We start from the raw sequence: 12,519 nt of genomic DNA, 5'->3' as shown, positions 1-12,519 counted from the left end.
CGGCGGCGGCCATATTGCTAGAGGAAAAAAATGGGCGGCTCCAGCACAAGGAGCCGCGTAATACGCGCGGCGCACCACTGCGTTTGCGGGTAGAGTCACAAATTTTTTCCAGTGACTCTATTTGCGGGTCCGGGATTTCAAAAACGCTATGCACGAAGCTCCCGGGAGCTTTCTGGTAGAAACGCGGCCACTTGCGTGGGTAGATCTCCTGTTAATGTTTCGCACTTTTAATATTTCACTATGAGAAGAGCTAACATAAAGCACATACGCTGGCGATGTGTTTTTCCATTACATTACATATTTGGCTGTGCACACATGGAGAAACTGTACTGAATATTTTGTATCTGCTGCAGACAGTTATAAAAAGACGCAGCTGCGCCCGCAAGGCGAAGCACTAATTGCAAAAGCAAATTAGTTACGAAATAATGATAATAACTTTATCGGCTGTATGAACTTTATAAACATTCGCTTAATAAGTAAATTAAGCACGGAGTCACGCGCACAGTGGAAACGTGAACACATCTCGCTCGATAACCGCGGGAACTTGCTGTCAAAAAGCTGGAGTGAGGAATCGCGGCAGCAGCATCTCTCGCTTCGATGTGAACGAAACGTCGAAAGCACAGCGCATATGAAGCCACCGGCACTACGCGCCCTCTGCAAACTTCGCAGATCGTTTAGATGAGGCCCGCGCGGGCGCACACTTTGGCCACGTCACAGATCGCTTTAAAGATACGGCGCCCACACGGCCGCGCAGTAAGCAGCAGCCGCCGGAGAAGAACGGCCCCCCTCCGTCGCCTCACCACAGTGCCTCGCGCGCGACAGAGAAGGGCGCGCTTCCGCCCCGCCTACCTCGCTCGCGCATGCGAGATTGAACCCCGTTTGCCGATTTTACAGTGGAGCTGTGAGAGCCTCGCTGGGTTTCTCGACGTGCGCAGCTTCGCCGAGCTGGGGGAGAGAGAGGTGTGAGAGAGTAAAAGCCAGAGTATAAAAATAGCATCGCGCAGCATAGGGACGCGGCGAGGGTGGATGGAGCCCAGCGGGGGAGAAGGAGCGAGCGAGGAACGCGAGCGAGGAACGCGGTCCATATGCGTGCCCTCTCTTGTGGCGCGCGAGGCTGGGAGAGAGAGAGGCTGGGAGGGCAGGCGACGGAGGAGGGGCGTTCGTCGCCGGCGGCTGCTCCGACGCCCTCCTCGCCCACCATTCAGCACAGAGTGGAGACAACCGCGGCGTCTATTACCTCTATGCTATTACGGCGTTGGCCACGCTGGCGGATGCCCCTTTGGCGGACGCCGTATGGATGCGTTGCCGGCGCTCGTGTATCTTGTGTGCGATTTGGCTCTAATTCACTGACCTTGCCCCAGCTCCGCTGGTCTCTGGTGTTTGCGATAGCAGAGCCACGCATAATTTTTATCGTCCTTGGACTTTATACGGAACCTCACGGTGACGGCGATGCCGACGGCAAAAATGCGCATGGAGTTATCGCAATAAAAGGCCTTCACACCCCATTGTTTACACTAGGAAGTACTCGCTATCCATATATATACTGAATCTAGCTAGTGTTACGTCATACGGAACTTCAGTGTGAAGTACCCAAAACCTTAATTAGCACTCTGCAATTTTCTAGTGCGCTAACAGTCCTGCTTTTATACAGAAGAATTTCACGCTAGACGGGTTAGTGCAAATGAATGAACAGAAAAATTACGAACCATACGCGTACGCAAGAGAAATGAACAGGACAAGCGCAGAACTTGCAACTTTTCGCTTGTTGTAAGTGCAGCGCTCCTGTCCACACAGATGCGGCGCAGTAACTACACGGCAACTATATCGTACAAGCACACTTTGCATTCGAGCACCACCCGAGGCCACTGCAAGCCAACGATGAAACTCCGTCCTCTCCCTTCCACTACTATGTAATAAAGTTGTTTCCTCTTCTCCTTTTGAAATATATGTAGCCCATATATGTGCTATATAAAAACACTACACAGTGAGGTGCGAACGAGTATTTAAGACGTAAATGTAATATTTACATACGCGTACCTTGCCAATCGTTCCCAAACGTGCGCACGACACGGTCATGAGCAAACGACGATCGAGAGCTTATGTTACAAGTGAAATGTTAAACCAGGCGTCATCTTAACACACGACTGGTGGAACACTGAGGTGCTTTATTGTCCTTGGAACGAATGCCACAATCAGGTAAACACGGTTCAATAAGCATGACGAACATATCACAGAACTGACATACTATCTGCCACTACGCAGGTTCGGGCTTCTTGCCTCTAGCAAGATGGCGGCCACAGGCTTCACCTTTAGAGAGCTACCTCCACTCCAGAAGTCTTTATCCATAACCGCCAAGCCTAGCACGTGCAATTTGAGAAGTAACTCAAGATCAAAGCGGCGCTAGTTGTATCTTTACAGGTACGCAGTTTTGCCACTGCAGCATTTTTGACTCTACTTTTCATCCTAAGCCTTGTGACGTCCTAATCCAAGACTCGCTTAAAATGGTAAAGGCTTTCGCTGGTTGAAGGCATTGAGGGTTTAATGCAAGAGTTTCACACAATAATTATTGTAGAAAGCTCTATGGTTGAAGGAGCCGAATGCGATTTGGGGAACCGAAAATACGTCATTTTGGATGCAACCTACAATCTAGGACATGAAGGCCATAGAGGTTCCTACAACATACTGTATGATGACGGCAATATGTTTTCGGCTCAGAAGGGCCGAAACTTGGGTATGTTCTATGAGATTCATAGCATAGCCTCCGAGGGAGCGTACCCCTAAAATCCACGCTCCATAGGGCGCCCTCTAAATTTAGAAAGCGAATCTTAAAGGCTAGGCTTTTGCTTGTTGAATTCGGCGGAAGCAATTTTTGGAGCCAGAAACACGTCAGAAACATGGGGGCTTTGGGCACCGCCTATTATTTACCCTTCGTAACGGCTCCTTCAGAGTAACAAAAAGTGATTTTGAAGGCAATGTTTTTTGTGTACAGTAAGGGCCGAAAGCAACTGTAGGCACTAAAAACGACGTCATGGACGCCATACTGTAGCGTGCACAAGCCGTTCACAAGCCAGAGCCAAGAACGGCAAGTTTTCCTCCCGGTTATGGACTCGTGAGAGTCCGTTCCGTAGTGTTGTGTGTGCCTGCGTCCCAAGGATCTTTTCGTACTGTGAGTGCTGCCTGCTACGCTTTTAAGGAAGGCCCAGTGGTAAGTGGTGATCAGGATGCCTAGGTTGTAGTTACACTAGTAAACCTCTTTTCGTGGCTAGTTGTGCGCGGGGAATAGCGATGACTTGTGGCCCTCGAAATGCTCAATTGCAGCGTCATCATGGCACGGGGAACGAGCGCCGGGTTTGACCGTCACATCACAATCTTCTCTCCCGAAGGAAGGCTGTACCAAGTAGGTGTGTAAACAACCACTCTATTTGCAATTGTTCCCGTCGGTAAGCGCAGAAACTGGGCATTCTCTTCGAGCAGTGCTGGCAAGTTGCTCCCTGAAGACATATTTACGCCCTTTGGGGCATACGTTGTCCCCAAACAGTAGTCATCTATCTTGCATGCATTTATTTTCATTTAAACACTGCCACCTTCATGTCAGGAACGCTACGCCCCGCTGATGCGCGCATGCTGTTCGTTAGCTGAAAGTGCCGTACAGTGATGAAAAAAAAAAAAAAAACCCGCTCACTAGATGACGATTGTTTGGCGTCAAGTGCAGATTATTACCCTAAATTAGCCCGCCACTGATCAGAGCGGGCAAGCAGGCGGCAGCGATGCTCAAGGGACGACGCTTCTTCGGTGGTGCAGGAGACAATACGTGTATTATGCTGATGTCGCACGGTGCACTGTCGATCGTGATCGAGCCCGATGGAGATCATAGTTCTCGATTGCGATTGGATCATTTGCGCAAGATCTGGAAGGAAACCAGTGGCGGTCGAGCAATGCGATCCCTATAGGGCTCGATCGCTATCGAAAGTGCCCGTGACACGCCAGCGAACATTGCCGCACCTAATTTTATGGTGAAGAAGTACTGACAAGGAAAAATGTCTGCCCCGCTTTTTTTCTTTACGGAGTAGCGGTTAATTCTGTAATGAGAGTACGTGTCACGGTTAAAGATTGCTTACTGTGCAGGTTCCTTAAAATGCAAACATACTTGATATGGGAGAATGAGAATAAAAGACAGATCGTGTGTTTACACTCATACTAAAGCTATATCATTCCTCTAATGGGCAGCACAAAACACATGCATAGACAATGGACACGTCAAACATAAAACAGGAAACGGTCTTTCAACTAAGTCGGAGAGAGAGCCAAGAGCTGCACATTACCTTGTCTCAGCGGGGCTCTTCAATTTATCATCCTGGACTGCTCGAGGCTGTGCTTTCCTTTCAGCCAATGAGCATTGCATATGCAGTGTCTCAAGCAGTCCTGGAACAACAGATCGTAATAGAGGCCCAGTCCATTGTGTTGGGGAAGTTCTAGGGACAGAGTTCTACAGGAGACAAGTGTCCTCGATGGAAGATGTGGTCCCACCTGATACAGGTTGCAAAGTGCATACTTAGCACCCAAGTTAAATCCACCGGAATGCAGAAGGGGAGGTGAGAGACTGCCCTCTGTGCCCTACTGAATGGCCCAAAGACATACACTAGCTGGGTGTACAGGTGTGGGCCCTGGGAACATTTCACTGGCCAAAGCCTAGACCCGTAGTCCAACGAACTGCTGCTTCTGCCAATATGAAATTCCTTGCCGGCCTTTTCACCACAATGGTGCCATTGCTTCATTACAGGCTTGCATCACAAGGATATCTGTGGTTCTCCCCCCCCCCCCCCCCCATCCCCTTCTCCGGGTTTTCTGTACTGTCACTTGAGAATGCTCTTGCCTTCACCATTGTCTCGTTTGTGATGGTAGCTAGTACACTTCATGACAGTATGAACTCAAGTGCAAAACAACTGAAATTTGGTAACTGCCAGTGTTGGACCCGAAGTCTCAAGTATAAACCCCATGCAAGCGATCTTGCGTGTGACAGTGACAAGCAATGTAATGGAGATGGCTGTCGCATTCGCTCGTTGCCTACAAGCCTACTACCCCATGCGAGCAACAATTTTGAGTGACGTCTCCTCGGTGTTGCCAGTATGAGGGCAGCAACATACGCACCGAAACTAGCGATGCGTTCTTTATTAATTTAAGTTAATGTATTTTACTGTAAAAAGAAGCATAAAATATTTCTTAGGGTCTTGCAGTAGGTTCTTATCCTTGCATGTATAAAAATTCAATCATTTGCTCCTTCCGTGCTACAGTTGGTGGTATTTGAGTGATGTACATCCAGTTCAGGCTTCCCGCTATTGGCTAGTAGCTCGTAGCACTTCCAGGCAATGAGCAACAAATTCTAGATTTGCAGAACCGAGCAACAAGACCGAGCAATCTGTTCAAGCGACGGCCTGATCTTTCGCTCATAGCTGTCATGCACAAAATCACTCTCATGGTGCTTTAGCCTTCATTGATCACAAGATACAAAGGGAAAGGCCGCATAGATCATCATCAGCTGCAAAAGACGAAACTGTTTCTCAGTACTCCGATAGGCGATTATCTAGTACTACTCTTTATTGATTTGTTCCAAACCTACTTTGCATGCCTATAGTGGCAGAAAGCTTTAGTTCTCAGCCTGTGGTGCACCATTGCTTAGAAAAGTCATATTTTGTTGCCTTTGTTTTGCATGACAACACTATTACATAGAATGTCTGTGCACTGCTGCGTCGGAAGCCAATCAGATTGCTTGACCTGTTTAAGGATTTGGGTTCATTCTACGATTTTACAAATGTTTCGTCAAGTTTTACAGAAAATAAATTCTGTCTTGCGAGAAACTCATCAGTCTCATACCCTTGAGGAGATCCTTCTCATTGTGAAATGAGCAGCTTTATTCAGACAAGGGCACAAAGCAGGTGAAATCACCACAAACAAAATTGCTGAAAAAGTCGCTGTGATCTGAAACACATCGCTCGACAGTTTGTGCTGTTCCACATTTGCTTGTATGCTGTGTCTGAAAATCAATTATCGTTATACGCTTACGTATTCCACAAAAGGTGTGTGCTCAGGACAAATTTATAACTAAATATATTCTATTCCACATCTCCCCCTTTCGGTGTTATGTCCGAGTGAGCTTACGAATTTTCAAAGTTGACAGATTGGCCAGTATGCTTATATATGAGCTAATCATATTATGTTAGATAAGCAAAGGTGGGTGAAAAAACACAGGGTAGCGTCATTGTGACCATTAGGTAAATGCAACTTTTGAAATCGGTTTCTAAGTTACATGGCTTATGTAGGTTCCTTAATCTAGGCCTTAGTGTGGAGCTGTCTTGCTGATTGCATTCAAACATACTTGAGCCTCCCTTCATTAGCAAGTGCAAAAAGATGCGCAATGCCTTGCTTGGGCCCATAGTTGAGATGGCCAGCCCTGCAATGAATCTGGGTGCTTTGACTATTTGGTTACTTATCTTGAGACAGCAGTGGCACAAATGTATGAAAGGATGCATTAATGGTCTTTTTGTGTACGGTATCTACGTGATTTTAGTGCTCTTCCTGTATCTTCTGATCTGAGAAAGCTATTCAAACTTTTTATTTGGTACAGTTAATTAAGCAGCAGCGGTGCTCAGCGACACAGGTTGCGCTCATCACCCGTGGCACTGATAAAGGCAGAACTAAGCAAGCCAAATGATGAGAGTTATGTCCCAGAAGTATGCCACACATTCTTTGAGGCATGGAATGAACTGCTTTCCAGTCTGTCTAATAAAGATGGGCACATTGCATGGTGTTCAGCATGCAAAATGCAATTATGACCACGCAGAGTATGCATTCAAGGCCATCAATCAGGGAGCTCTTACATCTATCGGAGTCAAGGGCGTTGACACAGCTGTGGTGGTCACACAGAAGAAAGTGCCGGTACGTGGCTTCACATAATCCTTGCAGCTTGAATGGTCTAAGCATAGTCTTTTTTCACCAGGACAAGCTGCTGGAGCCAACCAGCGTGACTCACCTGTACCAGCTGACTGAGGGAATTGGTTGCGTCATGACAGGAGTGGTGGGTGAGTCTCAGGGGCCCTTGTCGTCAGTGCCACTTGGTGCTGCAACATTATGAGTATTTTTCTCTGTGTTGTGCAGCTGATGGCCAGTCCCAGGTGCAGCGCGCCCGTTATGAGGCAGCCAACTGGAAACACAAGTACGGCTACCCGATCCCGGTCGAGATGCTATGCCGTCGCGTGGCTGACATCTCGCAGGTGTACACGCAGAATGCCGAGATGAGACCCCTTGGTTGCAGTGAGTGCCTGCTTGCTGTGGCTGGCCGATTTGCATATTCATGGCTGGCCTCCACGCAGGTATGATGTTGGTGGCCTACGATCCTGAGCACGGGCCACAGCTCTACAAGGCGGACCCAGCAGGATACTACTGCGGCTACCGGGCCACCAGTGTTGGTGTCAAGCAGACAGAAGCCAACAGCTACCTCGAGAAGAAGTTTAAGAAGCGCCAGGACTACAACTCCAACGAGACCATACAGGTAAGACACTTCTTCCACTGCACACTTGTGCTGGTTTATGCGGGATTTGATTCTTTATTTACCTGGGGAGTGCCGAGTACACCAGTCTTTGGCCGCACACATGATGCTGCCGCAGCTGTCCAGATGTATTCTTAAAAACGACGTATTGCTCAGAAGCGTTACCATTACACATGTATGCTATGTTAAAATGCGCGCAGTGTGCTGTGCATGTAAAGTTAAATGGCAAAAAGCACCCATTATATGAAAGGAGTCCATGAAATTCCAATTAATCTTTACATTAGGCAAGGAAAGAAACAATGTTGTATTGTCAGATAAAGTGCTAGATAGGTGGCTTTATAAATGTGAAGCCCCCCCCCCCCCCCCCCTTTTTCTCAGTAAATTGTTGTAGGACAGCACTACTTATGTATGCTAGCACCGTTCTTATCTGCTGCCAGTGATTGAAATCACAATGTTACCTCTGCCTGAACCACGCCACCACTTACAAAACACTGCCCTGCTAGAAACCATTTCAGTTTACGGGTGACTTGAAAGACAACGCCAGTTTCACGCTTGTACTGGTGCAAATTTGGTGCAGCGCCGCAGTAGTTTTTCACTGATGCAAACTTCTCAGCATATTTATTTATATTTTCATACTCTCAGGACCCGAGGGCATTATAGAGGAGTGTCTAACAATAACTCGTTCATTGCAGCTTTAAAGTACCATACCATAAGGTTTTGCACGCAACTAGCCGACATTGGAAGAGATTCGCTGTCAGTTGTGGAAAGTGTGTCGAGCAGACATCACAAGTGACAGTGTGATTAGATGATGGAGCAAGGAGTTCACAGCAGGCCAATGCAGTACACAGTAAAGACCATACTGGCCAGCCATTACTTGTATCTGTGAAACTGATGGAGAGCATGTGGCTAGCAATTTAAGATAACACCCTAGACAGCCTTGATCTTGCACTCAGTGACATTCACCTCTTTACCCACCTGAAACAATTCCTGGCGGGGCAGTGTTATGATGGTGAAGTTCCTCCGCCCAGGAATAGGTGACAGCTTGGTTTCAATCACTGTCGGTAGGCTTCTATGACATAGGAATACAATATATGTACAGTACGTACTTGGTACTGCAATGTGACAAGTGCCTGAATATAATGAGCATTTCTTTTCCGATGAGTGCACCTTTAACAGTTAATCGGAACAAACTTTCTGGATACTTGTATATAGCACTGCCAACTTTCATGATTTCATCGCGTTTGCTGTGTGCATAAGCAAAAATGTTTACATGACGGCAAGCGCTGCTGATGCCTCTACACCACATGGCCACAATTAGTACATGACCGGGGCAGTTGGAGAAGTATGGGAGAGGCCTTTGCCCTGCAGTGGGCGTAACCAGGCTGATGATGATGATGATATGAAGCCTTGCACCATCTCTGTGTGCAGCTGGCCCTGAGTGCCCTGTCAAGTGTTCTATCAGCCGACCTGAAGCCGTCCGAGGTGGAGGTGGGCGTGGTGTCCAAGGAGCAGCCAAACTTCCACGTGCTCACCGAGCAAGAGGTGGATGCACACTTGGTAGCCATTGCCGAGAGGGAGTGATGAGTTCAATAAAAATGTCCAATTCATTATGTTATTTTTCATTCATTAGAGTGGCTTATTTTCAACAGCAAGGCGCAGGAATGCTGTCGCAATTCAGAGATTTTCGCAGGTTGGAGTAAGTGCAGCCATACAACTCGTCTAGAATGCAGCAAAAACTAACTCTGCTTAGTGGGACAGATATAGCTGTAGCCTGCTGCTGCCACATGATGAAATGAGATTGTCTTACTGTAGCCTAGACAAAAGGCCGCCAAGGCTCGAGCCTCTATAGGAAACTAGATGGCAAGGAAAAATGCACCAAAAACGCACACTCCTGTGAAGAGGTGCCTGCAAATACCAAATCTAGGCAGTTGCATAAGGCTTCTGCATCAAAATGTCTTTGCCACCGCTTTGGCAATACTCCCAGAGCGAGAATCGAGGGGTTCCCAGGAACTTGGTTATGTTACAACCACATGAAGGTACGGAAATGATTGGGGAAATTAAATGTTATGTTTAATGGGAAATACAGTAATGAAGTGGATGGAAAGGTAACTTACCAAAGGTAGGAGTCGAACCGCCATATTTGCTATTATGTGTGCAGTGCTTTCCTGGCTTAGCTACCATGGCGCCATCCTTGCACGCGCTTTCTTGGATGTTGCAAGGTTAGCCCTGGGAGTGTAAGCGGCATACATGGACAACATGGTGGATGTGGAACATCCCGTGAACTGCAGTATGCGAACTAGTAGAAGGTCTGGTCGCATGCGCTATGACTTTAATGCTTTTAACAGACCATGAGAACATGCAATTGTGTAGATATCAGAAAAAAAAGGCTTGCAATACCAATGGTTCATAAAATGATGTACTAACAATCTTCTGCTAGCACAAGAACCATCCATGGAACTGACATCTTGGAGTATATATGCTACTATTCTTCATTGCAAAATGGCTTCCCAACACGCCAAGTTGGTGCTGAACAGTTGCGAAACCTGCTCATATTGCACAGACATTGACACTCGGGCTGACAATGCTGTTACTACGTTGTAACGCGTACGGGCGCTTTCATATCGCTCACTTATTGAAGGGCAAGCTAGTCTTGCACCATTGCTGTTTATTTTCTCATCTAATCTGAAATTATTTCATTGAAATGCAAGCATAGTTGCAGATGTGAGAACTGTTAGTAGGTACTTTAGGTTAGTTTTATCAACGATGTCAACTACAGCCCACTGCTTAAACAAGCCAAACCTGTAGCAGACTGCAAAATGATGCCCCACGATACACAGCACTCGTCTCTTTATTCACGATTTGGTGGCAGCCAGTGGGTTCTTCAGGACAAGAATGACAGAGTCCCCCCGGAGGAACATTTTGGAGATGTATCGGTCCTTGTTGACTGGGTTGTTCTTCTTGGACTTTCCTGTCTTGGGAATCTCCGTCCACATCTCCTTGACATTCTCCAGCACCATGTTGCAGTGCCTGCATGATAGCATGACATGTTTAAGGCATTAAAAATAGGAACCAAGGTAGTTCATGACAGATGGAACCGTTCAGTCATTTCTTTCAAGGGAATTCTGACCAATGATAAATATGGGTGATGGTCTGGGGGACGTGTGCCTTTTCAATGCAATTTTCAATTCCTGTGTTTCGACACCAAAGTACAATATGAAAAAACCTTGAGCAGAGTTCATTATTGCAGAGCATTAAGCCATCCAAAACATGACGAACACAGCTGAAGCCTAACCCCAACAGTCTGCCAGTCTCTCGCCTTTCGGTGCTGCACAAGCATGATTTGCCAACATTGCGCATGCAACGAATGCTCCAGTTGCACAAGGCCACCATTTACACGTACCTTGGCATTAAAAGCCAACTGCAAAAACATTTGGGCCACGTAAAAGGCCAAGTTTCGATCAGTCACGATACAAAGCAGCCTCCACACGAAATTTTGCTTTGAAATATTTCTGTGATTGCTCTCACCAATTAATTTTTACAGTACAGTCCTTTAGACTATTGTTGCTAAGCTAATAAGACATTTTTGTTGTTAACGTCTAATTATAATTCACATCATTTTTTTTTTTCTCTGCAGCAATGTTTCTACAAGTAGGTGATGTCAGATGCAGCTGGTGCAATATATGATCGGGTTTAGATAAACAGGAAATACGTATTACTGTATGGAAAGTCATCTTACACTAGGTAAATAAAATGAAGCAGATGAAAAGCTACCATTCAGTGCATTGCGTGGCCGAAGGGGTGGTTGTCTTTACACAGTTACAAGCTAAGCTGCATACCCTCTTAAAAGCAGTGAAAGATCTCTTGAGAGTGAGTGGTGCTGCCTCGATAGAAGCCACGTACGACAACAAGGTATTCCTGATAACAAGGTAAATTGCATGTACCCGTGGCATTTTATCAATAAGAGTGCTAAACGTACGGCCAGATTATTGCGAATGAGCAAGACCGCATCGTTAATAAGTTTTTTGCTGGGACTTCCAGGGAGTTTGATCACACGCCGTGACTGTTGAACACTAACTATTTTTCCAAGCATTAGGCCGCTATTCGGCGTAGTCCCTACAGAGACATGCATTCTGCTGGATGTGTGTGAAACGGAACAGAACAGAATGAGACACGAGGCGAGTTGCTAGCTTGCGCCGCAAGAAAAGTTTGAAATTCGACTGCGATAGAGTGCAATACTGGGCGAGTTGGTTAATATCCATAGTAAAAGAAGCGCAATATAAACGGCAAGCGGCAACACAAAAAAGAGAAGTACACAGCGCCTGTCCAGCGTACCTCTCTGTCTTGTGTTGCCGTTTCTTTGGCGCTGTTTTTACTACGGAAATAAAACTGCGCTCTTACCTATCAAAGGCTTTCACTCGACCTAAGAGCTTCTTGTTGTTTCTGCAATTAATGAGTACTTGAGTGTTGTTCTTTACAGACTGAGTTAACACCGAAAGGGGTCCGGTGTTGAATTCTTCCTCTTCTCTTTTCGCCAACTCCTCCGGAGTCATTTCACTCTTAGGTTTCTGCAAAAGACTGGTGGTTGGGAGAGGAAAAACGAGATGGTAAGATCGGGCAGCTGACTTTCTGAAAATTCGTGCGAATCGAAGGAAAAGGGACTTACGACATGGTGGCAGTAGATGCAGTAGTTCGAACTTCGACGATGCCCGTGAAAACGATGAGTAGGCGTGATGTAGCTCAAACGTGAGATGAACGGCGGCTACAGCGGCAGTAGGCGAGAAACAAGAAAAAAAGAACGCATAGGCTGCGCGTTGCACTACAACCTACAGCGTCAATCTATACAACGCATACAATGCGATCAACACACGCTACGGAACCTCGGACGCTCCAGAGAGAAAGCCGCCACAATTTGGCTTGGCTATGGCTTAGGTATGATTTGACATGGCTTGACTATAAAGAATCATGACGTATTTTTC

General features: G+C 46.6%; 2 protein-coding genes across 2 annotated transcripts; one reads left to right on the top strand and one right to left on the bottom strand.

The window, feature by feature from the left end:
• Nucleotides 1-3,071: 3,071 nt before the first annotated feature.
• On the top strand, nt 3,072-9,158 carry LOC126533444 (proteasome subunit alpha type-6-like). The gene is made up of 7 exons (XM_050180610.3): nt 3,072-3,205; nt 3,319-3,401; nt 6,839-6,933; nt 6,995-7,076; nt 7,153-7,308; nt 7,368-7,546; nt 8,972-9,158. The coding sequence occupies exons 2-7, from the start codon at nt 3,326-3,328 to the stop codon at nt 9,122-9,124; spliced, it is 741 nt and encodes a 246-aa protein (XP_050036567.1). The 5' UTR covers nt 3,072-3,205; nt 3,319-3,325; the 3' UTR covers nt 9,125-9,158.
• Nucleotides 9,159-10,373: 1,215 nt separating this feature from the next.
• Nucleotides 10,374-12,458, bottom strand: SmD2 (small ribonucleoprotein particle protein SmD2). Its single transcript, XM_050180611.2, has 3 exons — nt 12,207-12,458; nt 11,942-12,118; nt 10,374-10,570 (listed from the first exon to the last, which is right to left on the bottom strand). The coding sequence occupies exons 1-3, from the start codon at nt 12,209-12,211 to the stop codon at nt 10,396-10,398; spliced, it is 357 nt and encodes a 118-aa protein (XP_050036568.1). The 5' UTR covers nt 12,212-12,458; the 3' UTR covers nt 10,374-10,395.
• Between the last annotated feature and the right edge of the window lie 61 nt (nt 12,459-12,519).

This window comes from Dermacentor andersoni, chromosome 7 (assembly GCF_023375885.2).
Source record: "Dermacentor andersoni chromosome 7, qqDerAnde1_hic_scaffold, whole genome shotgun sequence".
In the NCBI taxonomy this organism is placed as follows: domain Eukaryota; kingdom Metazoa; phylum Arthropoda; class Arachnida; order Ixodida; family Ixodidae; genus Dermacentor; species Dermacentor andersoni.
Note: the sequence above shows the minus strand (reverse complement) of the source record. Positions and strands in the feature narration are given on the sequence as shown.